This window comes from Nerophis lumbriciformis, linkage group LG13 (assembly GCF_033978685.3).
Source record: "Nerophis lumbriciformis linkage group LG13, RoL_Nlum_v2.1, whole genome shotgun sequence".
Taxonomy (NCBI): Eukaryota; Metazoa; Chordata; class Actinopteri; order Syngnathiformes; family Syngnathidae; genus Nerophis; species Nerophis lumbriciformis.
The window spans coordinates 18,546,378-18,574,227 of NC_084560.2; the positions used below are offsets into that span (position 1 = coordinate 18,546,378).

General features: G+C 41.3%; 1 protein-coding gene across 3 annotated transcripts in view; it reads right to left on the reverse strand.

Moving 5' to 3' along the window:
• Window positions 1-27,850, reverse strand: part of LOC133613779 (dedicator of cytokinesis protein 9) — a 307,269-nt gene that overhangs the window by 13,023 nt on the left and 266,396 nt on the right. For all 3 annotated transcript variants that reach the window (XM_061971560.2, XM_061971559.2, XM_061971558.2), the window contains exons 44-51: window positions 26,351-26,408; window positions 26,165-26,271; window positions 23,059-23,181; window positions 22,866-22,979; window positions 15,448-15,594; window positions 11,060-11,270; window positions 3,029-3,219; window positions 1,470-1,570 (exon numbers count right to left, since the gene is read on the reverse strand). In XM_061971560.2, coding sequence (XP_061827544.1) covers window positions 1,470-1,570; window positions 3,029-3,219; window positions 11,060-11,270; window positions 15,448-15,594; window positions 22,866-22,979; window positions 23,059-23,181; window positions 26,165-26,271; window positions 26,351-26,408 — 1,052 coding nt within the window. The remainder of the gene's footprint in view (window positions 1-1,469; window positions 1,571-3,028; window positions 3,220-11,059; window positions 11,271-15,447; window positions 15,595-22,865; window positions 22,980-23,058; window positions 23,182-26,164; window positions 26,272-26,350; window positions 26,409-27,850) is intronic.

A 27,850-nucleotide genomic window follows, 5' to 3' on the forward strand; every position in this document is an offset into this window, starting at 1 on the left:
TCAGCATTGTCCACACGTTTAAGTCAGGACTTTGGGAAAGCCATTCTAAAACCGTAGTTCTAGTCTGATTTAGCCATTCCTTTACCACGTTTGACATGTGTTTGGGGCCATTGTCCTGTTGGAACACCCAACTGCGCCCAAGACCCAACCTCCGGGCTGATGATTTTAGGTTGTCCTGAAGAATTTGGAGGTAAAACTGCCTTTTTCATTGTCCCATTTACTCTCTGTAAAGCACCAGTTCCATTGGCAGCAAAACAGGCCCAGAGCATAATACTACCACCACCATACTTGACGGTAGGTATGGTGGTTGTAACGGCGAACAGCTGTCACGTCAGCTGATGCGCGAGCTCGCAATCGTGGCTGCTTAGCAACCAGCCAAACTCCACTTAATAAAATTATATTTGATCTTAGAGCACACCCGTATCCCTATTCACTTAGGCCACCCCAGGAAATGTATATAATTCGGCATTATTTCGGCCAGTCGGCTTATATGATCAGAGCCGATCAGGTATAACGCGGCGCGCTCCCGTCTTATCTGCTGGTGCGCGAGCCCGGTAATTAGACAGCTGTGTTAAATCAAGGAGGACAAAAAGACGCCACCGCAGAGTGGAAAAAGGTTTAGTTCATTACAGATAACCCAGAGTTGGGCCAAAAGCGTACCAAAACCAAAAGCTGAACGGACAGCCGGTTTTTCAAGGTTCAAGGTTCAAGGTTCAAGGTTCAACTTTATTGTCCCCGCGGGGAAATTTGTCTTGGGCACAGTGCATCATTGCTTTCTTAACATACACAAAAACAACAGAACAAAAACACAAGCACAGACACAACCACAACCAGACAACTAACATTTAAACATCAGAACATGGAGCTTGATAGACATTTCACCTACTAAAGAAGCTAAAGGCTACTAAAGACAGCTAAAGAAACTAATGTCTACTAAAGTCTACTAACACTGCTAAAGACTGCTAAAAAGACTAAAGAAGAAAAAAGAAGCTGTTTCTTCGTTGGAAAAACTGTTGCAAACTAAAGGAAAATAAAAGGAAAAAAGTAACTACGGTCTGGTCTTTTGAGTGAAATCCAGAAGCCACATTCAGCATTGGTACATCCCTTCAAGTGTGGGATAAGCACAGCGAAAAAACACTTGACAGTGGTCCTGGGATTAAAGGCCTCACCCTTTCTCCTCCAAACATATTGCTGGGTATTGTGGCCAATACATGAACAAAGATAAGACCTTCTGGAGGAAAGTTCTGTGGTCAGATGAACCAAAAATTGAGCTGTTTGGCCACAATACCCAGCAATATGTTTGGAGGAGGAAAGGTAAGGCCTTTAATCCCAGGAACACCATTGTACGGAATATGTACTGTACTGTGCAATCTACTAATAAAAGTTTCAATCAATCAGTCAATCAAACCCGAATACGTTTTTCAACTTGTTTAAGTCGGGGGTCTACGTTAATCCATTCATGGACTTACCTGAAGACCTCTTTCAACTGTTTGACCTTGTTGTCAGGATACTTCTTGGCACAGGCGTCGTCCAGGAAAGCACGAGCGTAGGCGAGCGGCCCTGCATTTACCTGCAAAAATAAATGTGGCAATAATTCAATGATATTTATAAGCTCGATTGGCATTTGTTCATATGTTCGTGTGCAACAGCTTCAGTGGATCAACCTTTTTTTTTTATTGAATAGTTACAGGTCACACACTGATGTTTAAAGGGGAACATTATCACCAGATCTATGTAAGCGTCAATATATACCTTGATGTTGCAGAAAAAACACCATATATTTTTTTAACCGATTTCCAAACTCTAAATGGGTGAATTTTGGCGAATTAAACGCCTTTCTAATATTCGCTCTCGGAGCGATGACGTCACAACGTGGCGTCACATCGGGTAGCAATCCGCCATTTTCTCAAACACCGAGTCAAATCAGCTCTGTTATTTTCCATTTTTTCGACTGTTTTCCGTACCTTGGAGACATCATGCCTCGTCGGTGTGTTGTCGGAGGGTGTAACAACACGAACAGGGACGGATTCAAGTTGCACCAGTGGCCCAAAGATGCGAAAGTGGCAAGAAATTGGACGTTTGTTCCACACACTTTACCGACGAAAGCTATGCTACGACAGAGATGGCAAGAATGTGTGGATATCCTGCGACACTCAAAGCAGATGCATTTACAACGATAAAGTCAAAGAAATCTGCCGCTAGACCCCCATTGAATCTGCCGGAGTGTGAGAGAATTCAGGGACAAAGGACCTCGGTAGCACGGCAAGAAATGGCGGCAGTTTGTTCCCGCTGACGAGCGAGCTAAACCCCCTATCGACCCTAGCCTCCCTGGCCTGCTGACATCAACTCCAAAACTGGACAGATCAGCTTTCAGGAAAAGAGGGTATGTCTACAGAATATATTAATTGATGAAAACTGGGCTGTCTGCACTCTCAAAGTGCATGTTGTTGCCAAATGTATTTCATATGCTGTAAACCTAGTTCATAGTTGTTAGTTTTCTTTAATGCCAAACAAACACATACCAATCGTTGGTTAGAAGGCGATCGCCGAATTCGTCCTCGCTTTCTCCCGTGTCGCTGGCTGTCGTGTAGTTTTCGTCGGTTTTGCTTGCATACGGTTCAAACCGATATGGCTCAATAGCTTCAGTTTCTTCTTCAATTTCGTTTTCGCTACCTGCCTCCACACTACAACCATCCGTTTCAATACATTCGTAATCTGTTGAATCGCTTAAGCCGCTGAAATCCGAGTCTGAATCCGAGCTAATGTCGCTATAGCTTGCTGTTCTTTCCGCCATGTTTGTTTGTGTTGGCTTCACTATGTGACATCACAGGAAAATGGACAGGTGGTTAAAATCAGGCACTTTGAAGCTTTTTTTTAGGGATATTGCGTGATGGGTAAAATTTTGAAAAAAAACTTCGAAAAATATAATAAGCCACTGGGAACTGATTTTTAATGGTTTTAACAATTCTGAAATTGTGATAATGTTCCCCTTTAAACACTGAGGACGTGTTGAGTCGCAGACAACCACCTGGACACTGATGCTGCCCTGCAGTTTGAGTTGCAGACGGATCATGTCCACCTCGCTGGAGGAGCACAGTTGATTTATCTCAGCCACCTTCTTGCTCATCTCATCGATAGCCACTTCGATGGGGCTGAGGTCCACGTGCTGCTGGTACATCACTGCGATGCGTTTCTTCACGTAAGGGAAACGGTGTGTGGCTGTGGGACAAAAAAAAAAAAAGGTGACACGCGAACCTTCTCACGTCGACATATTCAAGTCAAAACAAGCCTACAGTAAAGATAAGAATCTGCGCTTGAACTATTGGATATGATGCACCATAAAGTAATACAAGTGTGATAGCAGCTTGGGAGAAGTCCTTGACAAACAAGCTGACATGCTCAGGATCTAATCTACATCTTCTATTCATGCAACAAACTCAACTTTACTACTGAGCAATGACATGCATGCACGACATGTGACACGTGCACGTGCTATGATGCACAAAACCCCGAAAACCAGTGAAGTTGTCACGTTGTGTAAATGGTAAATAAAAACAGAATACAAATCATTTTCAAATTTATATTCAATTGAATAGACTGCAAAGACAAGATGCTTCCATTTTTTGCAAATATTAGCTCATTTGGACTGCGATGAGGTGGCGACTTGTCCAGGGTGTACCCCGCCTTCCGCCCGATTGTAGCTGAGATAGGCTCCAGCGCCCCCGCGACCCCGAAGGGAATAAGCGGTAGAAAATGGATGGATGGAGCTCATTTGGAATTTGATGCCTGCAACATGTTTGAAAAAAGCTGGCACAATGGCAAAAAAGAAAGTTGAGGAATGCTCATCAAACACTTATTTGGAACATCCCACAGGTGAACAGGCAAATTGGGAACAGGTGGGTGCCATGATTGGGTATAAAAGCAGCTTCCATGACATGATCAGTCATTCACAAACAAGGACGGGGCGAGGGTCACCACTTTGTCAACAAATGCGTGAGCAAATTGTCCAACAGTTTAAGAACAACAAACATATATATATATATATATATATATATATATATATATATATATATATATATATATATATATATATATATATATATATATATATATATATATATATATATATATATACAAACCCCGTTTCCATATGAGTTGGGAAATTGTGTTAGATGCAAATATAAACGAAATACAATGATTTGCAAATCATTTTCAACCCATATTCAGTTGAATATGCTACAAAGACAACATATTTGATGTTCAAACTGATAAACACTTTTTTATTTTTTGCAAATAATCATTAACTTTAGAATTTGATGCCAGCAACACGTGACAAAGAAGTTGGGAAAGGTGGCAATAAATACTGATAAAGTTGAGGAATGCTCATCAAACACTTATTTGGAACATCCCACAGGTGAACAGGCAAATTGGGAACAGGTGGGTGCCATGATTGGGTATAAAAGTAGATTCCATGAAATGCTCAGTCATTCACAAACAAGGATGGGGCGAGGGTCACCACTTTGTCAACAAATGCGTGAGCAAATTGTTGAACAGTTTAAGAAAAACCTTTCTCAATCAGCTATTGCAAGGAATTTAGGGATTTCACCATCTACGGTCCGTTATATCATCAAAGAGTTCAGAGAATCTGGAGAAATCACTGCACGTAAGCAGCTAAGCCCGTGACCTTCGATCCCTCAGGCTGTACTGCATCAACAAGCGACATCAGTGTGTAAAGGATATCACCACATGTGCTCAGGAACACTTCAGAAACCCACTGTCAGTAACTACAGTTGGTCGCTACATCTGTAAGTGCAAGTTAAAACTCTCCTATGCAAGGCGAAAACCGTTTATCAACAACACCCAGAACACCGTCGGCTTCGATGGGCCTGAGCTCATTTAAGATGGACTGATACAAAGTGGAAAAGTGTTCTGTGGTCTGACGAGTCCACATTTCAAATTGCTTTTGGAAACTCCAGACACGACGTCCTTTACATTACATTTAGGGATTTCACCATGTACGGTCCGTAATATCATCAAAAGGTTCAGAGAATCTGGAGAAATCACTGCACGTAAGCGATGGTATTACGGACCTTTGATCCCTCAGGATACATCAGTATGTAAAGGATATCACTACATGGGCTCAGGAACACTTAAAAAAACCACTGTCAGTAACTACAGTTGGTCACTACATCTGTAAGTGCAAGTTAAACTCTACTATGCAAAGCGAAAGCCATTTATCAACAATACCCAGGAAACATATGTTGCCATCCAAGCAAAGTCTTTTTCATTGAGGTCCCTGCTTATTTTAGCAAGACAATGCCAAGTCACATTCTGCAGGTGTTACAACAGCGTGGCTTCGTAGTAAAAAGAGTGCGGGTACTAGACTGGCCTGCCTTAAAAATGTGTTGCACATTATGAAGCGTAAAATACGACAACAAAAGCTTCAAAAATGTGTCTCCTCAGTTCCCAAACGTTTACTGAGTGTTGTTAAAAGGAAAGGCCATGTAACACAGTGGTAAAAATTATTTTTCGCAATGTGCTGCTGCCATTAAATTCGAACATAATGATTATTTGCAAAAATAAATTAAGTTTCTCAGTGTGAACATTAAATATCTTGTCTTTGCAGTCTATTCAATTGAATATAAGTTGAAAAAGGATTAACAAATCATTGTATTCTGTTTTTATTTACCATTTACATAACATGCCAACTTCACTGGTTTTGGGTTTTGTACGTGAGTCATGTGTTTGATTAATACGAAAAAAAAAAAAAATCACCAAAGTTTTGAGGTGCACACAATTTCAAGGTAAGGAACATATTTACAGTTACAGCTGTGGTTGTCACGGTTTATGGTAATTAGTAGAGATGTCCGATAATATCGGCCGATAAATGCGTTAAAATGTAATATCGGAAATTATCGGTATAGTTTTTTTTATTATCGGTATCGTTTTTTTTGTGTTTTTTTTTTGTTTGTTTTTATTAAATCAACATAAAAAACACAAGATACACTTACAATTAGTGCACCAACCCAAAAAACCTTCCTCCCCCATTCACACAAAAGTGTTGTTTCTTTCTGTTATTAATATTCTGGTTCCTACATTATATATCAATATATATCAATACAGTCTGCAAGGGATATAGTCCGTAAGCACACATGATTGTGCGTGCTGCTGGTCCACTAATAGTACTAACCCTTAACAGTTAATTTTACTAATTTTAATTAATTACTAGTTTCAATGTAACTGTTTTTATATTGTTTTACTTTCTTTTTTATTCAAGAAAATGTTTTTAATTGATTTATCTTATTTTATTTTATTACTTTTTTTAAAAGTACCTTATCTTCACCATACCTGGTTGTTCAAATTAGGCATAATAATGTGTTAATTCCACGACTGCATATATCGGTTGATATCGGTATCGGTAATTAAAGAGTTGGACAATATCGGAATATCGGATGTCGGCAAAAAGCCAATATCGGACATCCCTAGTAATTAGTTTTCGAGTTATGGCATGATTACGTACGCTACACCAGCTCGTTCCTCCAGCTGCAAATCCTTTAGTGTAGAATGACGTGCACATCCAAAGAAAAATCACAGCCTGCGCAGTGGCCTTTACAACATGTTCTAAGTACTCCAGTTAGGAGTGTATTTTGGACACCACTGCTTTTTAGTTAGGGATACGGCGAGTATTATTGCAGCTGGAAGTAACCAGTGCATTATAACAGTCATTTTCATTGCAAATATTGATCCGAACCCGGAAAAGATGTTTGCTCCGTTGGTTTGTACGCCGAGTCAGATACACACAGTAAGCAATGTTCGACAAGCCGACCAATCACAGGTTGGATGTACAGTACAGGCCAAAAGTTTGGACACACCTTCTCATTCAATCTTTATTTCCATGACTATTTACATTGTAGATTGTCACATCAAAACTATGAATGAACACATGTGGAGTTATGTACAAAAACAAGGTGAAATAACTGAAAACATGTTTTATATTCTAGTTTCTTCAAAATAGCCACCCTTACTGCTTTTGCACACTCTTGGCATTCTCTCCATGAGCTTCAAGAGGTCGTCACCTGAAATGGTTCTCACTTCACAGGTGTGCCTTAACAGGGTTGATTAGTGGAATGTCTTGCTTTATCAATGGGGTTGGGTTGTGAATGAGAAGGCGTGTCCAAACTTTTGGCCAGTACTGTACATGTCACAATACTTGAGAAAGTCGAGAGGATTTGCAGGGGTAGGGACGAGTCTGTGTAGCGTACAGCAGTGTTTTTCAACCTTTTTTGAGCCAAGGCTCATTTTTTCCATTGAAAAAATGCGGAGGTACACCACCAGCAGAAATAATTAAAAACTGAAACTCTGCAGCCGATATTGACAATAAAAAGTCGTTGTCACAATTGTTGGATATGACTTTAAAGCATAACCAAGATGTCACCACCTGTCACATCACACCCTGACTTATTTGGACTTTTTTGCTGTTTTCCTGTGTGTAATGTTTTACTTCTTGTCTTGCGCTCCTATTTTGGTGGCTTTTTCTCTTTTTTTGGTATTTTCCTGTAGCAGTTTCATGTCTTCCTTGACCGCTATTCCCCACACCTACTTTGTTTTAGCAATCAAGAATATTTCAGTTGTTTTTATCCTTCTTTGTGGGGACATTGTTGATTGTCGTGTCATGTTCGAATGTACTTTGTGGACGCCGTCTTTGCTCCACAGTAAGTCTTTGCTGTCGTCCAGCATTCTGTTTTTGTTTACTTTGTAGCCAGTTCAGTTTTAGTTTCGTTCTGCAAAGCTTTCCCTAAGCTTCAATGCCTTTTCTTAGGGGCACTCACCTTTTGTTTATTTTTGGTTTAAGCATTAGACACCTTTTTTACCAGCACACTGCCTCCCGCTGTTTCCGACATCTACGATGCAATTAGCTACCTGCTGCCACCTACTGATATGGAAGAGTATAACGTGGTAAGTCTGCCGATCTCCAGACAGCACAGACACTCAACAACAACACATTATTTGCGGATTACTGGTTTGCAAAAAATATTTTTAACCCAAATAGGTGAAATTAGATCATCTCCCACAGCACACCAGACTGTATCTCACGGCACACTGGTTGAAAAGCACTGGCGTACAGGATAAACACAATCCAGGTTTCAGAGATTGAACTCAAAAACTAAAACCAGTGAAATGCAACTAAAATGCGCCCTAATGGAGCCCTATTCTCCTGTTTACGCTAAAGTCTTTTTTTTTTTTTACTTGTGTGATTTTTGTTTCTCTTATTCGTATTCTCCCAACCAGCCTGCAGAAACACCCACCCCGTGTAAGAATGAAAACTATTGAAGGCTATTAAATAGACAGATTTTGCCGTGACACCTTTTTTTGTCTGTGTGAAAATTGCGGAACACGGGGCACTTGTGTAGGTCATTGAAATCCATGAAGAATTATTATTATTTTTTTCCAAAGGCCGTATTGGATGTAGTGCATACCTTGGCCGTATTGGATGTAGTGCATACCTTGAGACCTCCAATTTCGGGAGGTGGGGGGCGTGGTTGGGGCGGGGGCGTGGTTAAGAGGGGAGGAGTATATTTACAGCTAGAATTCACCAAGTCAAGTATTTCATATATATATATATATATATATCCCCGCGACCCCGAAGGGAATAAGCGGTAGAAAATGGATGGATGGGTGGATATAAATATATATAAAAGAAATACTTGACTTTCAGTGAATTCTAGCTATAAATATATATATATATATATATATATATATATATATATATATATATATATATATATATATATATATATATATATATATAAATAAAAGAAATACTTGAATTTCAGTGTTCATTTATTTACACATATACACACACATAACCCTCATCTAGTCATTGTTGGGTTAAGGGTTGAATTGTCCATCCTTGTTCTATTCTCTGTCACTATCTTTCTAACCATGCTGAACACCCTCTCTGATGATGCATTGCTGTGTGGCACGCACAAAAGTGCTTTCATCAAATACACTAGATGGCAGTATTGTCCTGTTTAAGAGTGTCACAACATTGCTGTTTACGGCAGACGAACTGCTTTACGGTAGACGAAAACATGACTGCTGTTGTTGTGTGTTGTTACCGCGCTGGGAGGACGTTAATGAAACTGCCTAACAATAAACCCACATAAGAAACCAAGAACTCGCCCTCGATCATTCTACAGTTATAATGATTGGGCAGGCACGTTGTTTATATTGTGGGAAAGCGGACTCAGGTCCGCATGGAGCTGGAGGGGGCGTGGCCTCCAGCTCCGCCTGAATTTCGGGAGATTTTCGGGAGAAAATTTGTCCCGGGAGGTTTTCGGGAGAGGCGCTGGATTTCGGGATTCTCCTGGAAAATCCGGGAGGGTTGGCAAGTATGATGTAGTGTGTGTATGCATGCTACAACAGCGTCTTCTTTCTGTCTGGATGTGAATAATAATCTGTAGCTGAAACTTTGTTTCACTTGTTATTATACAGATTTTTGCCGTGACGCCTTTTTTTGTCTCTGTGAAAATTGCGGAACACAGAGCACTTGTGTAGGTCATTGAAATCCATGAAGAAAAAACAGTTTTTTTTAAAAAAGGTCAAAATTGGATGTAGTGTGTGTATGCATGCTACAACAGCTTCTTCTTTCTGTCTGGATGTGAATAATAAACTGTAGCTGAAACTTTGTTTCACTTGTTATTATAACCATCCAGGTGTGATGTGTGATATTAAACCAATTGTTTTTGAAGCCATGAGGCGTCAGAAGGGCTTGCCAGGACAGCTCTGTGTCTTCTCATGTCTGCGAGTCCTAAAGTGACAGCTGACAGTTTGACGGTAACAATCGGATAAACGAATTCAAAATGTACTACATTTATTGGTGTTATGCTTGCTACGTTCTTGTTGATCATATATGTGTTCGATAAAGTGATTGTTGATCACCTCGTTGTATCGTCTGATATACGCTATTTAGTCACATACTGTAGTTCAATGATGGCCTCACAGTCCTGCTGAAGTTGTTATGTAGCCTTTATGCTATTGTCGCAAGATGTCCAAAGCAGTTGAGTGAGTTTTGGAGTTGCATTCGTCTCTATGTGGCTTGGACTATAAACTATGGTGGCCCTTAGAGGTCAAAAAGGCTCCAGACTGGACTGCATGTTAATGGCCTACTGAAACCCACTACTACCGACCACGCAGTCTGATAGTTTATATATCAATGATGAAATCTTAACATTGCAACACATGCCAATACGGCCGGGTTAGCTTACTAAAGTGCAATTTTAAATTTCGCGCAAAATATCCAGCTGAAAACGTCTCGGTATGATGACGTCAGCGCGTGACGTCACGAATTGTGGAGGACATTTTGGGACAGCATGGTGGCCAGCTATTAAGTCGTCTGTTTTCATCGCAAAATTCCACAGTATTCTGGACATCTGTGTTGGTGAATCTTTTCATGAACAATGGAGACAGCAAAGAAGAAAGCTGTAGGTGGGAAGCGGTGTATTGCGGCCGACTGCGGCAACACAAACACAGCCGGTGTTTCATTGTTTACATTCCCGGAAGATGACAGTCAAGCTTTACCATTGGCCTGTGGAGAACTGGGACAACAGAGACTCTTACCAGGAGGACTTTGAGCTGGATGCACAGACGCGGTACCGTGAGTACGCTTCCAAACATTTGATCGCTTGCCCGTACGTGCGTGCCACTATGTGCATGTCACTTACGTAACTTTGGGGAAATATATGTGCTGTATGAACTTTGGGGAGGTGAACGGTACTTTGGGCTGTGGGATTGAATGTGTTGTGCAGGTGTTTGAGTTGTACTTCCGGTACAGGCAAGGCTTTTTTTATCAGCGACCAAAAGTTGCAAACTTTATTGTCGATGTTCTCTACTAAATCCTTTCAGCAAAAATATGGCAATATCGCGAAATGATCAAGTATGACACCAAGAAAATCACATTTCAGTAGGCCTTTAAATGGTGCAAATAATTGACTCGTCCAAGACTTGGTCCACCCATGCTTGACCAATGCAAGCAACATTGTACAGTAGAGCCACTTACTGGTTAGTATTGTGCGGCGTTTGCACTGCTCCTCCACCCCGCCTTGCTTTTTGCCCGACACAGTAAAAGGCATCTCGAACACAAAGCGGTGGATGTTGTGGCTTTTTTCAAAGTCTGTCTTCCTGTCTGCTAGTTCCTTGTCCTCCATGTCAGGTGTCACGTGCGTCACTTGTATGTACGCATACTTAGAATCCAGGTCTTTGGGGTTGATCTGTAGATGGTGCACATGAATTATTTAGCACACGGTCACTGTGACAAAATACCATCACTATTAACATGAAGCACAAGAAAGTATTATTAGTAGGGATGTGCCGATCAATCGGCCACCGATCAGTATCGGACGATTTTCTTGGAAAAGTATGTGATCGCCATTGCCGTTTAATGCCGATTGTAAACGCCGATCCATTCTGGCTAATATTGTATTTATTTGTAGTCCCTATTTGCCAAACGTCCCTTGAAAAACGGAATCGTCATGTGTTTAGTAACATAAGTACGCGTCCCTTATCAATCTGTAAGGGGACGCACTTAGTCCCGTATTACCATGTCCATCAATAAATCAAATCAGTCTTTGAAACGTCAATGGAATTATTGCATGACAAGGCGCTTTTTATATTCCGTTTTACAGTAAAGCGGCAGCCCTTACCAGTTTCGGCACTGCAAAAACTGAAATCTAAGTAAGATTAAATATCTCAAATAAGGGTGATATTTGCTTATTTTCTGTCTGATAAGATAATTCTTCTCACTGAGCAGATTTTATGTTAGAGTGTTTTACTTGTTTTAAGTGTTTTGGTCCTAAATGATCTCAGTAAGATATTACAGCTTGTTGCTGAGATTTTATGACCTATATTGAGTAAAACATGCTTGAAACTAGAATATCAACTGTTGCAAAGCTGTGTCATCAACACTCACAAGTATAAAACTGCTTTTTCAAAGTAATCATTTGTTATTTCAAGCATGAAATAAAAAAACATGACTTTGACACAATTGTGTCTTATAATTAAAACAGGTGACAGCCAAATGGACTTTGCTGTTTTATTTCCAATGAAACAATAGAAAAGATGTACTCATATAGTAGTACAGTTGGCACAGTACAGTAAACTGATTAATATTTAAACATTTAACATGTGACATTTCAAACTATTTTGAACAGAAATAGTTCATGCACATTCAGATAAGTCTTGTTCACGAGTGAGGGAAGAGTGGATCGTGAGATCGACAGGCGGATCGGTGCGGCGTCTTCAGTAATGCGGACGCTGTATCGATCCGTTGTGGTGAAGAAGGAGCTGAGCCGGAAGGCAAAGCTCTCAATTTACCGGTCGATCTACGTTCCCATCCTCACCTATGGTCATGAGCTTTGGGTTATGACCGAAAGGACAAGATCACGGGTACAAGCGGCCGAAATGAGTTTCCTCCGCCGGGTGGCGGGGCTCTCCCTTAGAGATAGGGTGAGAAGCTCTGCCATCCGGGAGGAGCTCAAAGTAAAGCCGCTGCTCCTCCACATCGAGAGGAGCCAGATGAGGTGGTTCGGGCATCTGGTCAGGATGCCACCAGAACACCTCCCTAGGGAGGTGTTTAGGGCACGTCCGACCGGTAGGAGGCCGCGGGGAAGACCCAGGACACGTTGGGAAGACTATGTCTCCCGGCTGGCCTGGGAACGCCTCGGGGTCCCACAGGAAGAGCTGGACGAAGTGGCTGGGGAGAGGGAAGTCTGGGCTTCTCTGCTTAGGCTGCTGCCCCCGCGACCCGACCTCGGATAAGCGGAAGAAGATGGATGGATGGATGGATGGACATTCAGATAAATTCTTCAAAATTTCAATCCAAAAAATGCGGCTGGGGGCCAGGACTGTATATATATATATATATATATATATATATATATATATATATATATATATATTCCTCGCGCACTAATTGACTGAAAGAGCACGCACTTGGCGCGATGATGTCATGTTATCGATGGAAAAATGCATTTTTAGACCATATGATTTTTCTGAGCGGCTAGTAGACCCCAAGAGTAACAAGCGGTTGCCTTGTTGCCTTTCCATTAAGAAAAATAAACTAGTTTTTACTATAAGTTTGCTGGTTTCAAGAAATGTAATGCCGGGCACATACCATTATGTCAAGATAATGGCACTAGCATTTACTTAATTTAAGAATATTTTTCAACATATTGAGAAAAAAGCTCTCATATTTGTTTTTTCAATCAAGAAAAGTGCACTTGTTATTAGTGAGAATATACTTATTTTAAGGTATTTTGGGGTTCATTGAGGTTAGCTAATTTTACTTGTTTTGGAAAGTCTTGACAAGCCACATTTTCTTGTTCTATTGGCAGATCATTTTCCTTAGTTCAAGTAAAATACCCCTAATTTTATTTATTTTTTTCTTGTTTTTGAACACTGACTTTTTGCAGTGAGGACCAATGAGCTGACAGCACCCTCACACATGACCATTACAACACATAATTCGGCTCATCTCATTGTTCAAGGCACTGGCGTGTGCAACGGAATTACCGGAAGAAAACAGACAAGAACACAAAAGCATGGCTGACAGGTGATGACGCAGAGACCAATGCTTACGTATACAAGTAACACCTCAATACGCATTCTCCTCAGAGGAACAAAACGAAAAGGCTGCAGAAATACAAATTCGATTGGGAAAAGGAAAATATGTGGCTAGAAAAGAACAGTTCTGTCTACAAAAGTGCACTGCGTGGTTTTCCGCCCCGTTTTTCTATTGCCAGTGATGGTGGATTGTGGGACGTAGCAAGTAGGGGTCAGAAAAAAATAACAAAGGCAACAAAACCAGTGGAAACATTGACCGGTTTGTTGTCCGTCTGGCAACACCAACAACCAACCAGAAGTCAAACAGAATATTATTTTCTTTAAGAGTTATATTTACTTCATTTTGATATTTTCAAATTGTGCATTAAATGTAAGTTGTTGAGCAATTTGTTTCCCATTGAGCTAGTTGATATTACTCCAAAACCTGCATTTGTTTAAAGGCCTACTGAAACCCACTATTACCGACCACGCAGTCTGATAGTTTATATATCAATGATGAAATCTTAACATTGCAACATATGCCAATACGGCCGGGTTAGCTTACTAAAGTGCAATTTTAAATTTCGCGCGAAATATCCTGCTGAAAACGTCTCGGTATGATGACGCCTACGCGTGACGTCACAGATTGTAGAGGACATTTTGGGACAGCATGGTGGCCAGCTGTTAAGTCGTCTGTTTTCATCGCAAAATTCCACAGTATTCTGGACATCTGTGTTGGTGAATCTTTTGCAATTTGTTCAATGAACAATGGAGACAGCAAAGAAGAAAGCTGTAGGTGGGAAGCGGTGTATTGCGGGCGGCTGCAGCAACACAAGCACAGCCGGTGTTTCATTGTTTACATTCCCGAAAGATGACAGTCAAGCTTTACCATTGGCCTGTGGAGAACTGGGACAACAGAGACTCTTACCAGAAGGACTTTGAGTTGGATGCACAGACGTGGTACCGTGAGTACGCATGCAGCTGCGCCTTCCAAACATTTGATCGCTTGCCCGTACGTGCGTGCCGCTATGTGCATGTCACGTACGTAACTTTGGGGACTTTGGGGAAATATATGTGCTGTATTAACTTTGGGGAGGTGAACGGTACTTTGGGCTGTGGGATTGAGTGTGTTGTGCAGGTGTTTGAGTTGTATTGGCGGGTTATATGGATGGGAGGGGGGAGGTGTTTGTTATGCGGGATTAATTTGTGGCATATTAAATATAAGCCTGGTTGTGTTGTGGCTAATAGAGTATATATATGTCTTGTGTTTATTTACTGTTTTAGTCATTCCCAGCTGAATATCAGGTCCCACCCGCCTCTCACAGCATCTTCCCTATCTGAATCGCTCCCACTGCCCTCTAGTCCTTCACTCTCACTTTCCTCATCCACAAATCTTTCATCCTCGCTCAAATTAATGGGGAAATCGTCACTTTCTCGGTCCGAATCGCTCTCGCTGCTGGTGGCCATGATTGTAAACAATGTGCAGATGTGAGGAGCTCCACAACCTGTGACGTCACGCTACTCGTCTGCTACTTCCGGTACAGGCAAGGCTTTTTTATCAGCGACCAAAAGTTGCAAACTTTATCGTCGATGTTCTCTACTAAATCCTTTCAGCAAAAATATGGCAATATCACGAAATGATCAAGTATGACACATAGAATGGACCTGCTATCCCCGTTTAAATAAGAAAATCGCATTTCAGTAGGCCTTTAAATCTAACTTTGAGTCAAATAGTATTGTTTCACTAAAGAAATGGTAAATGGATTATACTTATATAGCGCTTTTGTATAGGTGTCTGAATCGGCAGCATAAATCCCTGATCGGAACATCCCTAATCATTAGACTCACTTTCCCAGAATCCTGAATCATCTTCACGTTCTCCTGACCAAACTTGTCAGAGTACAACTTCAGGAGCCTCTGAGATATCTCAGACAGCGGCGTGAATTTTGGTTCTTTGTAGATATATTCCTTCCCGTCTTCATCCTCAAAGAAGCCCTAAAAGCAAGAAAAACACATGCTAAGTATGTAGCTTAGGTATTACACACACACACACACAAATACCCAATCAAAACACTCCCTGATATTTAAAGCACACCAAACAGAAGCAGCAACCACTGGCCACAACATTAAGAAGGCATCCGAATGAGATGAGCGACAATCAACAATTCTGCAACAATGCAGCAGTACTGAAAAAGCCTTTAAAAAAACAAAAACAGGTGATTGTCAACATGACAAATTAATTGTGACGTGAATTATATTTATATAGCGCTTTTCTCTAGTGACTCAAAGCGCTTTTACATAGTGAAACCCAATATCTAAGTTACATTTTTAAACCAGTGTGGGTGGCACTGGGAGCAGGTGGGTAAAGTGTCTTGCCCAAGGACACAACGGCAGTGACTAGGGGATCAAACCTGGAACCCTCAAGTTGCTCATTCATTCAGTTGTCTTACATTGTCTTACACCTACTCAGTGGCCTTGTGGTTAGAGTGTCCGCCCTGAGATCGGTAGGTCGTGAGTTCAAAGCCCGGCCGAGTCATATCAAAGACTATAAAATTGGGACCCATTACCTCCCTGCTTGGCACTCAGCATCAAGGGTTGGAATTGGGTGTCAGAATAATTGTATCTAAGTTATCACAAAACTTTGTGTTTCCATGAGTTCCCGGCGAGCAGACAAAAGCTGTCTTTGATCTTACCAATCAAAAGGCTTGTAAAACTCCACTGTGTAGGATGGGAAGCGACATGAAGGTGTCGGTTTCTTTGATGTATTGTAATGCACAGGAAGATTTTTGTCTTGACCCGAGATCTACAAAGCGGAGAGCAAGCAGGACCTGACCCCCCTCCAGGCACCTTTTCTTTGAACTGTTTCGTAACCAAAGGCAGCGGCTGTTTACGACCCCCCTTCCTTTAGAAACAGCTGTTGCCATGTAATCAGGGAAAGTCCAAATAAAAGAGGAGGCGTACAATCTTTCATCAGAGCGTGGTGGGAGACTGTACAAAGAGTACAGCCCAGATGTTTCTCCTCAATTGAGCTAAATTGAATTTTGTCTGTCTTATTCCTTGCTTCTTTGTCTGTTTAATAGTGAAGTGAAGTGAAGTGAATTACATTTTTGTCAAGTGACTCAAAGCGCTTTACATTGTGAAACCCAATATCTAAGTTACATTTAAACCAGTGTGGGTGGCACTGGGAGCAGGTGGGTAAAGTGTGTTGCCCAAGGACACAACGGCAGTGACGAGGATGGCAGAAGCGGGGATCGAACCTGCAACCCTCAAGTTGCTGGCACGGCCGCTCTACCAACCGAGCTATACCGCAATAGATGTCATCAGTGTTTGAACCTGACATTGGGGGTTAAATCACCAAAATGATTCCCGGGCGTGGCCACTGCTGCTGCTCACTGCTCCCCTCACCTCCCAGGGGGTGAACAAGGGGATGGGTCAAATGCAGAGGACAAATTTCACCACACCTAGTGTGTGTGTGAGACAATCATTGGTACTTTAACTTTAACTTTTAACTTAACTTATCATATTCACAGAAGACTCCTGCAACTTTAGTGCTGAGGCGGCACGTGACGCAGCTCTGATCGCATTAGCAGAGATTAGAAGCGCCTAAAAACCCAACTGCAGTCCTACTACCGTGGTGGCGATCGCACTCATTTACCTCAGCCTCCGAATCGGTAAAATGGTAAGGCTACGGTAGAGCAGAAATTCAAGGCGTCGTTATTCAATGAGAGCTGGCTCGGACACTAGGTGACCATGTGAGTGACAGGCAGACGTAAACACACCCAGAAACCCTGAATCTGTACCGCCGAATAAATGAAATGCATGTAGAAATTGAAGAGCGCCATGCACCATATTCAGAAGCTGCAGAGATGGTTTTAACAGTCAATTGCAGTAGCAAAAATGCATTTAAAAAAAAACAAAAACGCACCACCACCACCACCACCACACAAGGGCAGCCTGGAGGAGCTGACAACTACACAACTTACCGCTGCCTTAAAAGAGGGCAAAAGAGCAAAGAAATTGCATTAGTTTGATGAATGAAGAACTACCGGAACCTGTGCTCATATGTGAAGAGGAAATAGATGAAGCAAGCACATTTGTTGAAGATTATCGCAATATCACGTTCAATTTAGGGCTGTCAAAATGAACAAGTGACCTCATGTGAAAGACTATGAAGTCTTCTCTGTTTGGGACATGATCTGGATTGTCTCCAGCATGTTTCTGAGGGTACACATACAGTATGTCCAACTACCTCATCAAGTGACTTTGCCAAGCTGATTGTTGTATTATATATTACATTTGACATGAACACAAACTAATAAAGCAATCATTATATAATATTTAATAATAAACTACCGTATTTTTCAGACCATAGGGCGCACCGCATTATAAAGCACACTGCCGATGAATGGTCTATTTTCTATCTTTTTTCATATATAAGGCGCACCGGATTATAAGGCGCATTAAAGGAGTCATATTATTATTTCTTTTTCTAAATGTAAAAGACTTCCTTGTGGTCTACATAACATGTAATGGTGGTTCTTTGGTCAAAATGTTGTATAGATGATGTTTTACAGATCATCTTCAAGTCGCTTTCTGACAGTCGCTTCAGGATGCGCCGTTTTGTGGGCGGTCTTATTTACGTGGCTCACCTTTGACAGCGTCTTCTCCCCGTCATCTTTGTTGTAGCAATGTAGCGTGCAAGGACGGGAGTGGAAGAAGTGTGAAAAGATGGAGCTAACTGTTTTAATGACATTCAGACTTTACTTCAATCAAAAACGGAGCAGCATCTCCTCATTCGTGGCTCACTAGTTCAACAACAACGCCGGAAATGTTTCCCGTGAAAAACAGTCCGACCGGAACTCTCTAATAACTAAAGTTCCTTGGGTGAATAATGTAAACTCACTACACCGGTATGTTTTAGCGCTTTCATGGCGAGTTTACTGACAGATATAAGTAAGAACTTTCCTCTACTTTATATTAGAAATGGCAAAAGTGGAGGATGAATGTCCCATAACAAGAAGATAGAGAAAAAGAAGAAGCTTATCGACTACGGTGTCGCCACGGACTACAAAGGCGGACGCACGCAATTTTTCAGGATTTATGCAGATCACAAATACAGATCAGCAGGTACCTGAAGGTAAGAAAAGTTGCTTTTGAATAATATGGTGAAACAAAATGCCAGATAATATGTCTTACCTTATACACACACCATAATAATACTCCTATGTTGAAGCACAGTACAATCCATCAAGCGGTGCGGCTTCATAGCTTACCAAAGTCGTACTAAAACATTTTGACGGATTTTTGAGCGCCGTGTGTAATGTTCTATATTTTCAATGGAACATATAAAATGTTGGTGTTGTTTACTTGAGTCATATTGCAGTCTACACATATCCCTTATGTGTGACTGCCATCTACTGGTCACACTTATCATTTCACCATGTACCAAATAAAATTGTTTCGAGGTGGGTAAGCACAACCAGAATTAGTCCGTACATTAAGCGCACCGGGTTATAAGGCGCACGGTCGAGTTTTGAGGAGAAAAAAAACAATTTTAAGTACGACGATCACGATACTTCGAGCCGTTAACAACAATGCATAAATAATACATACAAAATTTAATACATAAAGTGTATATATACTAAAAACTTCTTATTGCTGAAATTTACTGCATATTTTAAGCAGATTTTAAAAAATAAAGTTGATCGTATTTATATTATTCACATGTGAATGATGCTGTATAATAGACTGTATTTATATTATTCACATGTGAATAATGCTGTATAATAGACAGTATTTATATTATTCACATGTGAATAATGCTGTATAATAGACTGTATTTATATTATTCACATGTGAATAATGCTGTATAATAGATTGTATTTATGTTATTCACATGTGAATAATGCTGTATAATAGACTGTATTTATGTTATTCACATGTGAATAATGCTGTATAATAGACTGTATTTATATTATTCACATGTGAATAATGCTGTATAATAGACTGTATTTATATTATTCACATGTGAATTATGCTATATAATAGACTGTATTTATATTATTCACATGTGAATTATGCTGTATAATAGACTGTATTTATATTATTCACATGTGAATAATGCTGTATAATAGACTGTATTTATATTATTCACATGTGAATAATGCTGTATAATAGACTGTATTTATGTTATTCACATGTGAATAATGCTGTATAATAGACTGTATTTATATTATTCACATGTGAATAATGCTGTATAATAGACTGTATTTATATTATTCACATGGAAAAAATACCTAAGTGTTTGTTTATTGTGAGCGAACTGTGGTGCTGAATTTCCCCCAGGGATCAATAAAGTACTTTCTATTCTTTCTATCAGCGTGCGCTACAATTTAGGTTATAGTGCAAAGTAGCCCACTATGTTTCAAAATAACACATTTCTCTCTGAGCAGGAGATAAATCCGCCGACAGCAACACACATACACACATATAAATACATTTTTGCTTAAATATTTTGTAGGTTTCTTTCTCTTCTTTTCTCCACTTTGTGGACCTGATTGCAAGATGTGAACTCGTGACACGACCAAGGAGTGCTGCGAAGGCCAGACCCTCCCAAAAAACATTGTTTCAGCTGTGGCTGAAGGACTCTTTCCATGACCCACACTCCCTCCAGCGCATGGACCGGGTCATTGGACAGATGCAGCCGCCCAATTGGGACAGGACAATCGACTCCATCAGGTTTGAACTAATGCTTCCGGGATGACATAACATAAGCGATTTAATTGGAGACCAAGCAGTTAATCACAGCGTAAATTTGTCCAGTTCTGATTAGTTGCCTTTTTGACACAAATATAACGATGTGTCTAAACTTGCCAAACGCACAGCAGAACTCTGAGAAAAAAAGTTGAATGCCCAGAAGGGTGAGAGAGCGTATCGGTAACTTTTGAGTGTTAATATGGATAATAGCAAAAATTGTGCACAAAATACAATTATGTTCACTCAAACATTTTTTTTTTTTTGCTTGAGTTCAATAATTTCCAAAATATGTCTGTGCGACCTCAAAATTAAGACACAAATATAAATGGGTTGTACTTGTATAGCGCTTTTCTACCTTCAAGGTACTCAAAGCGCTTTGACACTACTTCCACATTTACCCATTCACACACACATTCACACACTGATGGAGGGAGCTGCCATGCAAGGCGCTAACCAGCACCCATCAGGAGCAAGGGTGAAGTGTCTTGCTCAGGACACAACGGACATGACGAGTTTGGTACTAGGTGGGGATTGAACCAGGGACCCTCGGGTCGCGCACGGCCACTCTTCCACTGCGCCACGCCGTCCCTAAATATAACGCCATATTTTCTTAAGCAAATTTAATCATGCAAGCAAGTGTGATTTATTATCCATCCATCCATCCATTTTCTACCGCTTGTCCCTTTTGGGGTCGCGGGGGGTACTGGAGCCTATCTCAGCTGCATTCGGGCGGAAGGCGGCGTACACCCAGGACAAGTCGCCTACCTCATCGCAGGGCCAACACAGATATATAATATGTATATATTGGGGGTGGAAAAGTTCACAAAATCCACGGTGCGGATGTTTTTACGGTTTTGCGAGATAGTTTTGTGTTCAATTTAGTGAACATTGTGGGTTCTTAAACACCCAGGATACCGTATCTCCCAATGTTGCACCATTACCATTTAATACTTGTGGTTCTTACACAAATATATCATTAAATTAAACTTAAAGGCCTACTGAAACCCACTACTACCGACCACGCAGTCTGATAGTTTATATATCAATGATGAAATCTTAACATTGCAACACATGCCAATACGGCCGGGTTAGCTTACTAAAGTGCAATTTTAAATTTTGCGCGAAATATCCTGCTGAAAACGTCTCGGTATGATGACGTCTGCGCGTGACGTCACGGATTGTAGAGGACATTTTGGGACAGCATGGTGGCCAGCTATTAAGTCGTCTGTTTTCATCACAAAATTTTACAGTATTCTGGACATCTGTGTTGGTGAATCTTTTGCAATTTGTTCAATGAACAATGGAGACAGCAAAGAAGAAAGCTGTAGGTGGGAAGCGGTGAATTGCGGCCGACTGCAGCAACACAAACACAGCCGGTGTTTCATTGTTTACATTCCCGAAAGATGACAGTCAAGCTTTACCATTGGCCTGTGGAGAACTGGGACAACAGAGACTCTTACCAGGAGGACTTTGAGTTGGATGCGCAGACACGGTACCGTGAGTACGCATGCAGCTGCGGCTTCCAAACATTTGATCGCTTGCCCCTACGTGCGTGCCGCTATGTGCATGTCACGTACGTAACTTTGGGGACTTTGGGGAAATATATGTGCTGTATGAACTTTGGGGAGGTGAACGGTACTTTGGGCTGTGGGATTGAGTGTGTTGTGCAGGTGTTTGAGTTGTATTGGCGGGTTATATGGACGGGAGGGGGGAGGTGTTTGTTATGCGGGATTAATTTGTGGCATATTAAATATAAGCCTGGTTGTGTTGTGGCTAATAGAGTATATATATGTCTTGTGTTTATTTACTGTTTTAGTCATTCCCAGCTGAATATCAGGTCCCACCCGCCTCTCACAGCATCTTCCCTATCTGAATCGCTCCCACTGCCCTCTAGTCCTTCACTCTCACTTTCCTCATCCACAAATCTTTCATCCTCGCTCAAATTAATGGGGAAATCGTCACTTTCTCGGTCCGAATCGCTCTCGCTGCTGGTGGCCATGATTGTAAACAATGTGCAGATGTGAGGAGCTCCACAACCTGTGACATCACGCTACTCGTCTGCTACTTCCGGTACAGGCAAGTCTTTTTTATCAGCGACCAAAAGTTGCAAACTTTATCGTCGATGTTCTCTACTAAATCCTTTCAGCAAAAATATGGCAATATCGCGAAATGATCAAGTATGACACATAGAATGGACCTGCTATCCCCGTTTGAATAAGAAAATCGCATTTCAGTAGGCCTTTAAAACTGGCACCTAATGTTTTGAGTTTCTGACCCTTGAATGGAATGCAAGAGTTCTCATATTTATTGATCATTGGACAGTTGTGACCAGTATTTGAAGTAAAACCATAATATTTTTACATAACAATGTACCAATAATGATTCATCCAAATTCCAAATGGGATTAATCTGATTAAAAATGTATCATTTGACAGCCCTAGTTTAGGTATAAAACATGTAGTCACCACTAATACAAATATTGGGATCAAGTCATTGGATGTTTAACTCACCTGGCCAAAGAAGGCCACTCTGAAATAGGTGCCAAGTAACCTCTTGCCTGTGTGCATGACCTCGGTCACCTTGCTGTACGCCCGATGCAACGTGTCGTACAGATGGGCTAGTTTCTGAGTGGAGAATTAGAAAAGTTGGGTTATACCAAACAATCAAAATTCAATACAATCACATGTTTGGAAGACTTTTTACCTCAAAGTCCCTCCGCTTCTCATAAATGGGAATGATCAACTTGTAGATGTCGGAGATGAGCTCGTAACGCTCGGCTTTCCACAGGCCGTCGGCACACTCCTCCAAAAGCTCCACCAGGACATCCTAAGGAAAATATTGACGATAATTACTTTTAAAGTTTGATCGGACAGCTTGAGCATCATTTCATAAGGTGTATTGTTAGAAAGTCAGTCATTGAGGATGCACTAATTCAATTATAACCAATAGCCAAGAGAACATCAACATGTTTTTATATGGTTTTGAGACCTGATAAACAGTCACCGATGCCTATAAAAAGCCACAAAAAGCTTACATTTAGTTTTAATTAATAAATTAGTCTTTTTTTTAACCTGTCCTTCCAGACACATGAGCAAATTAGATTGTTTCTCTGGACGCCCCACACTTAAATATGCAGTGCAGATACTTGTCTTGTTGCATTATCTGCTTTTAACTAATTTAAATGTTTAAATATATTTAGGGTTTGGTGCAGCCGGACCGGATCACGAGGGAATAGAACGAAGAAATGAAGGGGACAAGGCGGAGAAGGACAACAACAACAAAACCAGAACTACATCGGCAGATAAAGTAAATATAAATATGATATCAGTATTCATAAAAAAAAAATTAGTGAAGTAGACAGTAAAAACACAGTATTGACAATGAACATTATTACACTATAAATGGAACAATAATAATATTAATAGTAATAATGTTGATAATGAATAAGAACATTTGTTTTTTTATAAATGTCTGTGATGATAATGTCAATGAGGGATTTCTAATCACTGCCATGTTGGAATTGTTATTAATATTGATACTGTTGTTGATAGTATTCATTTTGGTTTGACTACTTTTGGATTGTTTTGTGTCATGTTTGTGTGTCCTCTCAATTGCTCTGTTGATTGCTGTTCTGAATGTTGCTGGGCCGGGCTTGGTTTTGGAATTGGAATTGTATTAAGGGACAAGCGGTAGAAAATGGATGAATGTATTATTTTGTGGGATTGATTAATAAAAAAATAAAAAATAAAAATAAGAACATTTATCACCATTACCATTAGGGATGTCCGATAATGGCTTTTTGCCGATATTGTCCAACTCTTTAATTACCGATACCGATATCAACCGATACCGATATCAACCGATATATACAGTCGTGAAATTAACACATTATTATGCCTGATTTGGACAACCAGGTATGGTGAAGATAAAGTACTTTAAAAAAAAAAAAAAAAAAAAAAAAAAAAAAAAGATATCATGTATCCCTTGCAGACTGTATTGATATATAATGTAGGAACCAGAATATTAATAACAGAAAGAAACAACCCTTTTGTGTGAATGAGTGTGAATGAGTGTAAATGGGGGAGGGAAGTTTTTTGGGTTGGTGCACTAATTGTAAGTGTATCTTGTGTTTTTTATGTTGATTTAATAAAAAAACAAAACAAAAAAAACCGATACCAATAATAAAAAAAACGATACCGATACATTTTTACGCATTTATCGGCCAATATTATCGGACATCTCTAATTACCATCCATCTTCTTCCGCTTATCCGAGGTGGGGTCGCGGGGGCAACAGCCTAAGCAGGGAAGCCCAGACTTCCCTCCCCCCAGCCACTTCGTCCAGCTTTTCCCAGGGGATCCCGAGGCGTTCCCAGGCCAGCCGGGAGACATAGTCTTCCCAATGTGTCCTGGGTCTTCCCCGTGGCCTCCGACCGGTCGGACGTGCCCTAAACACCTCCCTAGGGAGGCGTGCGGGTGGCATCCTGACCAGATGCCCGAACCACATACTTGCCAACCTTGAGACCTCTGATTTCGGGAGGTGGGGGGAGGGGGGGGGGGGGGGGGGGGGGGCGTAGTCGGGGTGGGACGGGGGCGTGGTTGGGGCGTGGCTAAAAGGGGAGGAGTATATTTACAGCTAGAATTCACCAAGTCAAGTATTTCATAGATTATATATATATATAATGAATACTTGAATTTCAGGGTTAATTTATTTACACATATACACACACATAACCCTCATCTAGTCATTGTTGAGTTAAGGGTTGAATTGTCCATCCTTGTTCTATTCTCTGTCACTATTTTTCTAACCATGCTGAACACCCTCTCTGATGATGCATTCTGTGTGGCACGCACAAAAGTGCTTTCATCAAATGCACTAGATGGCAGTATTGTCCTGTTTAAGAGTGTCACAACATTGCTGTTTACGGCAGACGAACTGCTTTACGGTATACAAAAACGTGACTGCTGTTGTTGTGTGTTGTTAACGCGCTGGGAGGACGTTAATGAAACTGCCTAACAATAAACCCACATAAGAAACCAAGAACTCGCCCTCCATCATTCTACAGTTATAACGTTATTGGGCAGGTGTGCTGTTTATGTTGTGGGTTAGCCTGAATTTCGGGAGAAAATTTGTCCCGGGAGGTTTTCGGGAGAGGCGCTGAATTTCGGGAGTCTCCCGGAAAATCCGGGAGGGTTGGCAAGTATGCCGAACCACCTCATCTGGCTCCTCTCCATGTGGAGTAGCAGTGGCTTTACTTTGAGTTCCTCCCGGATGGCAGAGCTTCTCACCCTATCTCTAAGGGAGAGCCCCGCCACCCGGCAGAGGAAACTCATTTCGTCCGCTTGTACCCGTGATCTTGTCCTTTCGGTCATAACCCAAAGCTCATGATCATAGGTGATCGACCGGTAAATTGAGAGCTTTGCCTTCAGGCTCAGCTCCTTCTTCACCACAACAGATCGATACAGCGTCCGCATTACTGAAGACGCCGCACCGATCCGCCTGTCGATCTCACGATCCACTCTTCCCTCACTCGTGAACAAGACTCCGAGGTACTTGAACTCCTCCACTACCATGAATTTGTTAATTAATTATGATGATATATTATGATCATTTCAAAGCACTGTGCAATAATCATGCTCTTTAATCAGTATCTTGATTCCGTGCGTCTCACCTGCCACCTACCGGTACATGATTTTGTTGGCATAAAAATAGATAACTTAATAGAAAATTCTACATTTAGTCTGTTTAATTAAAGATGTTGAAATGAATCAATGGAAGCAAATGGAAATAGTAGAAATCATGCAAGTACTTCATTGAAATGGACATCCTGCATGCCGACGTCCTCCAGCATGGCGGCCTCCTCGTCGATGTTTGGAGTCACAACTTGGAACGCCGAGCATCCTTGTGGGAACATGCCTGCATCGAGAGTGACACTGCGTGTTAGCGACCCCATCACGCTCGGTGACCGCTATAATGCCACAAGCAAGCATGGTACCTTTTCTCCTCAGGTATTCTGCCACCAGCGCTGCCACGTGAATGTAGCACATGGCCGCCTGCAAGCAGGGACAATACAGTAGTACAGTCAGGGAAATGAAAGGTACCTCATTTAACCCTTGTGTGGTGTTCAGGTCTGTGGGACCCGTTTTCATTTTTTATTAAAAGAAAAATGATACAATTAATTTTTCAAACTGAGACTCACTGACTTTGGCTCATTTTCTGTGAAGAACATATATCAGAATACATATTTAATGACCACACACCATACACCTCCCCTACACATTTCTATTACATTTAAGATGTCCGGGTTCACACCTGTCTCCCATTGAAAATGTGTGGCACATTATGAAGACTGTTGAACAACTTAAAGGCCTACTGAAACCCACTACTACCGACCACGCAGTCTGATAGTTTATATATCAATGATGAAATCTTAACATTGCAACACATGCCAATACGGGTTAGCTTACTAAAGTGCAATTTTAAATTTCGCGCAAAATATCCTGCTGAAAACGTCTCGGTATGATGACGTCAGCGCGTGACGTCACGGATTGTAGAAGACATTTTGGGACAGCATGGTGGCCAGCTATTAAGTCGTCTGTTTTCATCGCAAAACACCACAGTATTCTGGATATCTGTGTTGGTGAATCTTTTGCAATTTGTTCAATGAACAATGGAGACAGCAAAGAAGAAAGCTGTAGGTGGGAAGCGGTGTATTGCGGCAGGTGTTGTGCCGGATAACGCACCCCCGCCGTATAATGCACCCCTTGACTGTTGTGCCGGATAACACAGCCGGTGTTTCATTGTTTACATTCCCGGAAGATGACAGTCAAGCTTTACCATTGGCCTGTGGAGAACTGGGACAACAGAGACTCTTACCAGGAGGACTTTGAGTTGGATGTGCAGACGCGGTACCGTGAGTACGCATTCAGCTGCGGCTTCCAAACATTTGAGCGCTTGCCCGTACGTGCGTGCTGCTATGTGCATGTCACGTACGTAACTTTGGGGACTTTGGGGAAATATATGTGCTGTATGAAATTTGGGGAGGTGAACGGTACTTTGGGCTGTGGGATTGAGTGTGTTGTGCAGGTGTTTGAGTTGTATTGGCGGGTTATATGGACGGGAAGGGGGAGGTGTTTGTTATGCGGGATTAATTTGTGGCATATTAAATATAAGCCTGGTTGTGTTGTGGCTAATAGAGTATATATATGTCTTGTGTTTATTTACTGTTTTAGTCATTCCCAGCTGAATATCATATAGTCCTTCACTCTCACTTTCCTCATCCACAAATCTTTCATCCTCGCTCAAATTAATGGGGAAATCGTCGCTTTCTCGGTCCGAATCGCTCTCTCTGCTGGTGGCCATGATTGTAAACAATGTGCAGATGTGAGGAGCTCCACAACCTGTGACGTCACGCGCATATCGTCTGCTACTTCCGGTAAAGGCAAGGCCTTTTTATCAGCGACCAAAAGTTGCGAACTTTATCGTCGATATTCTC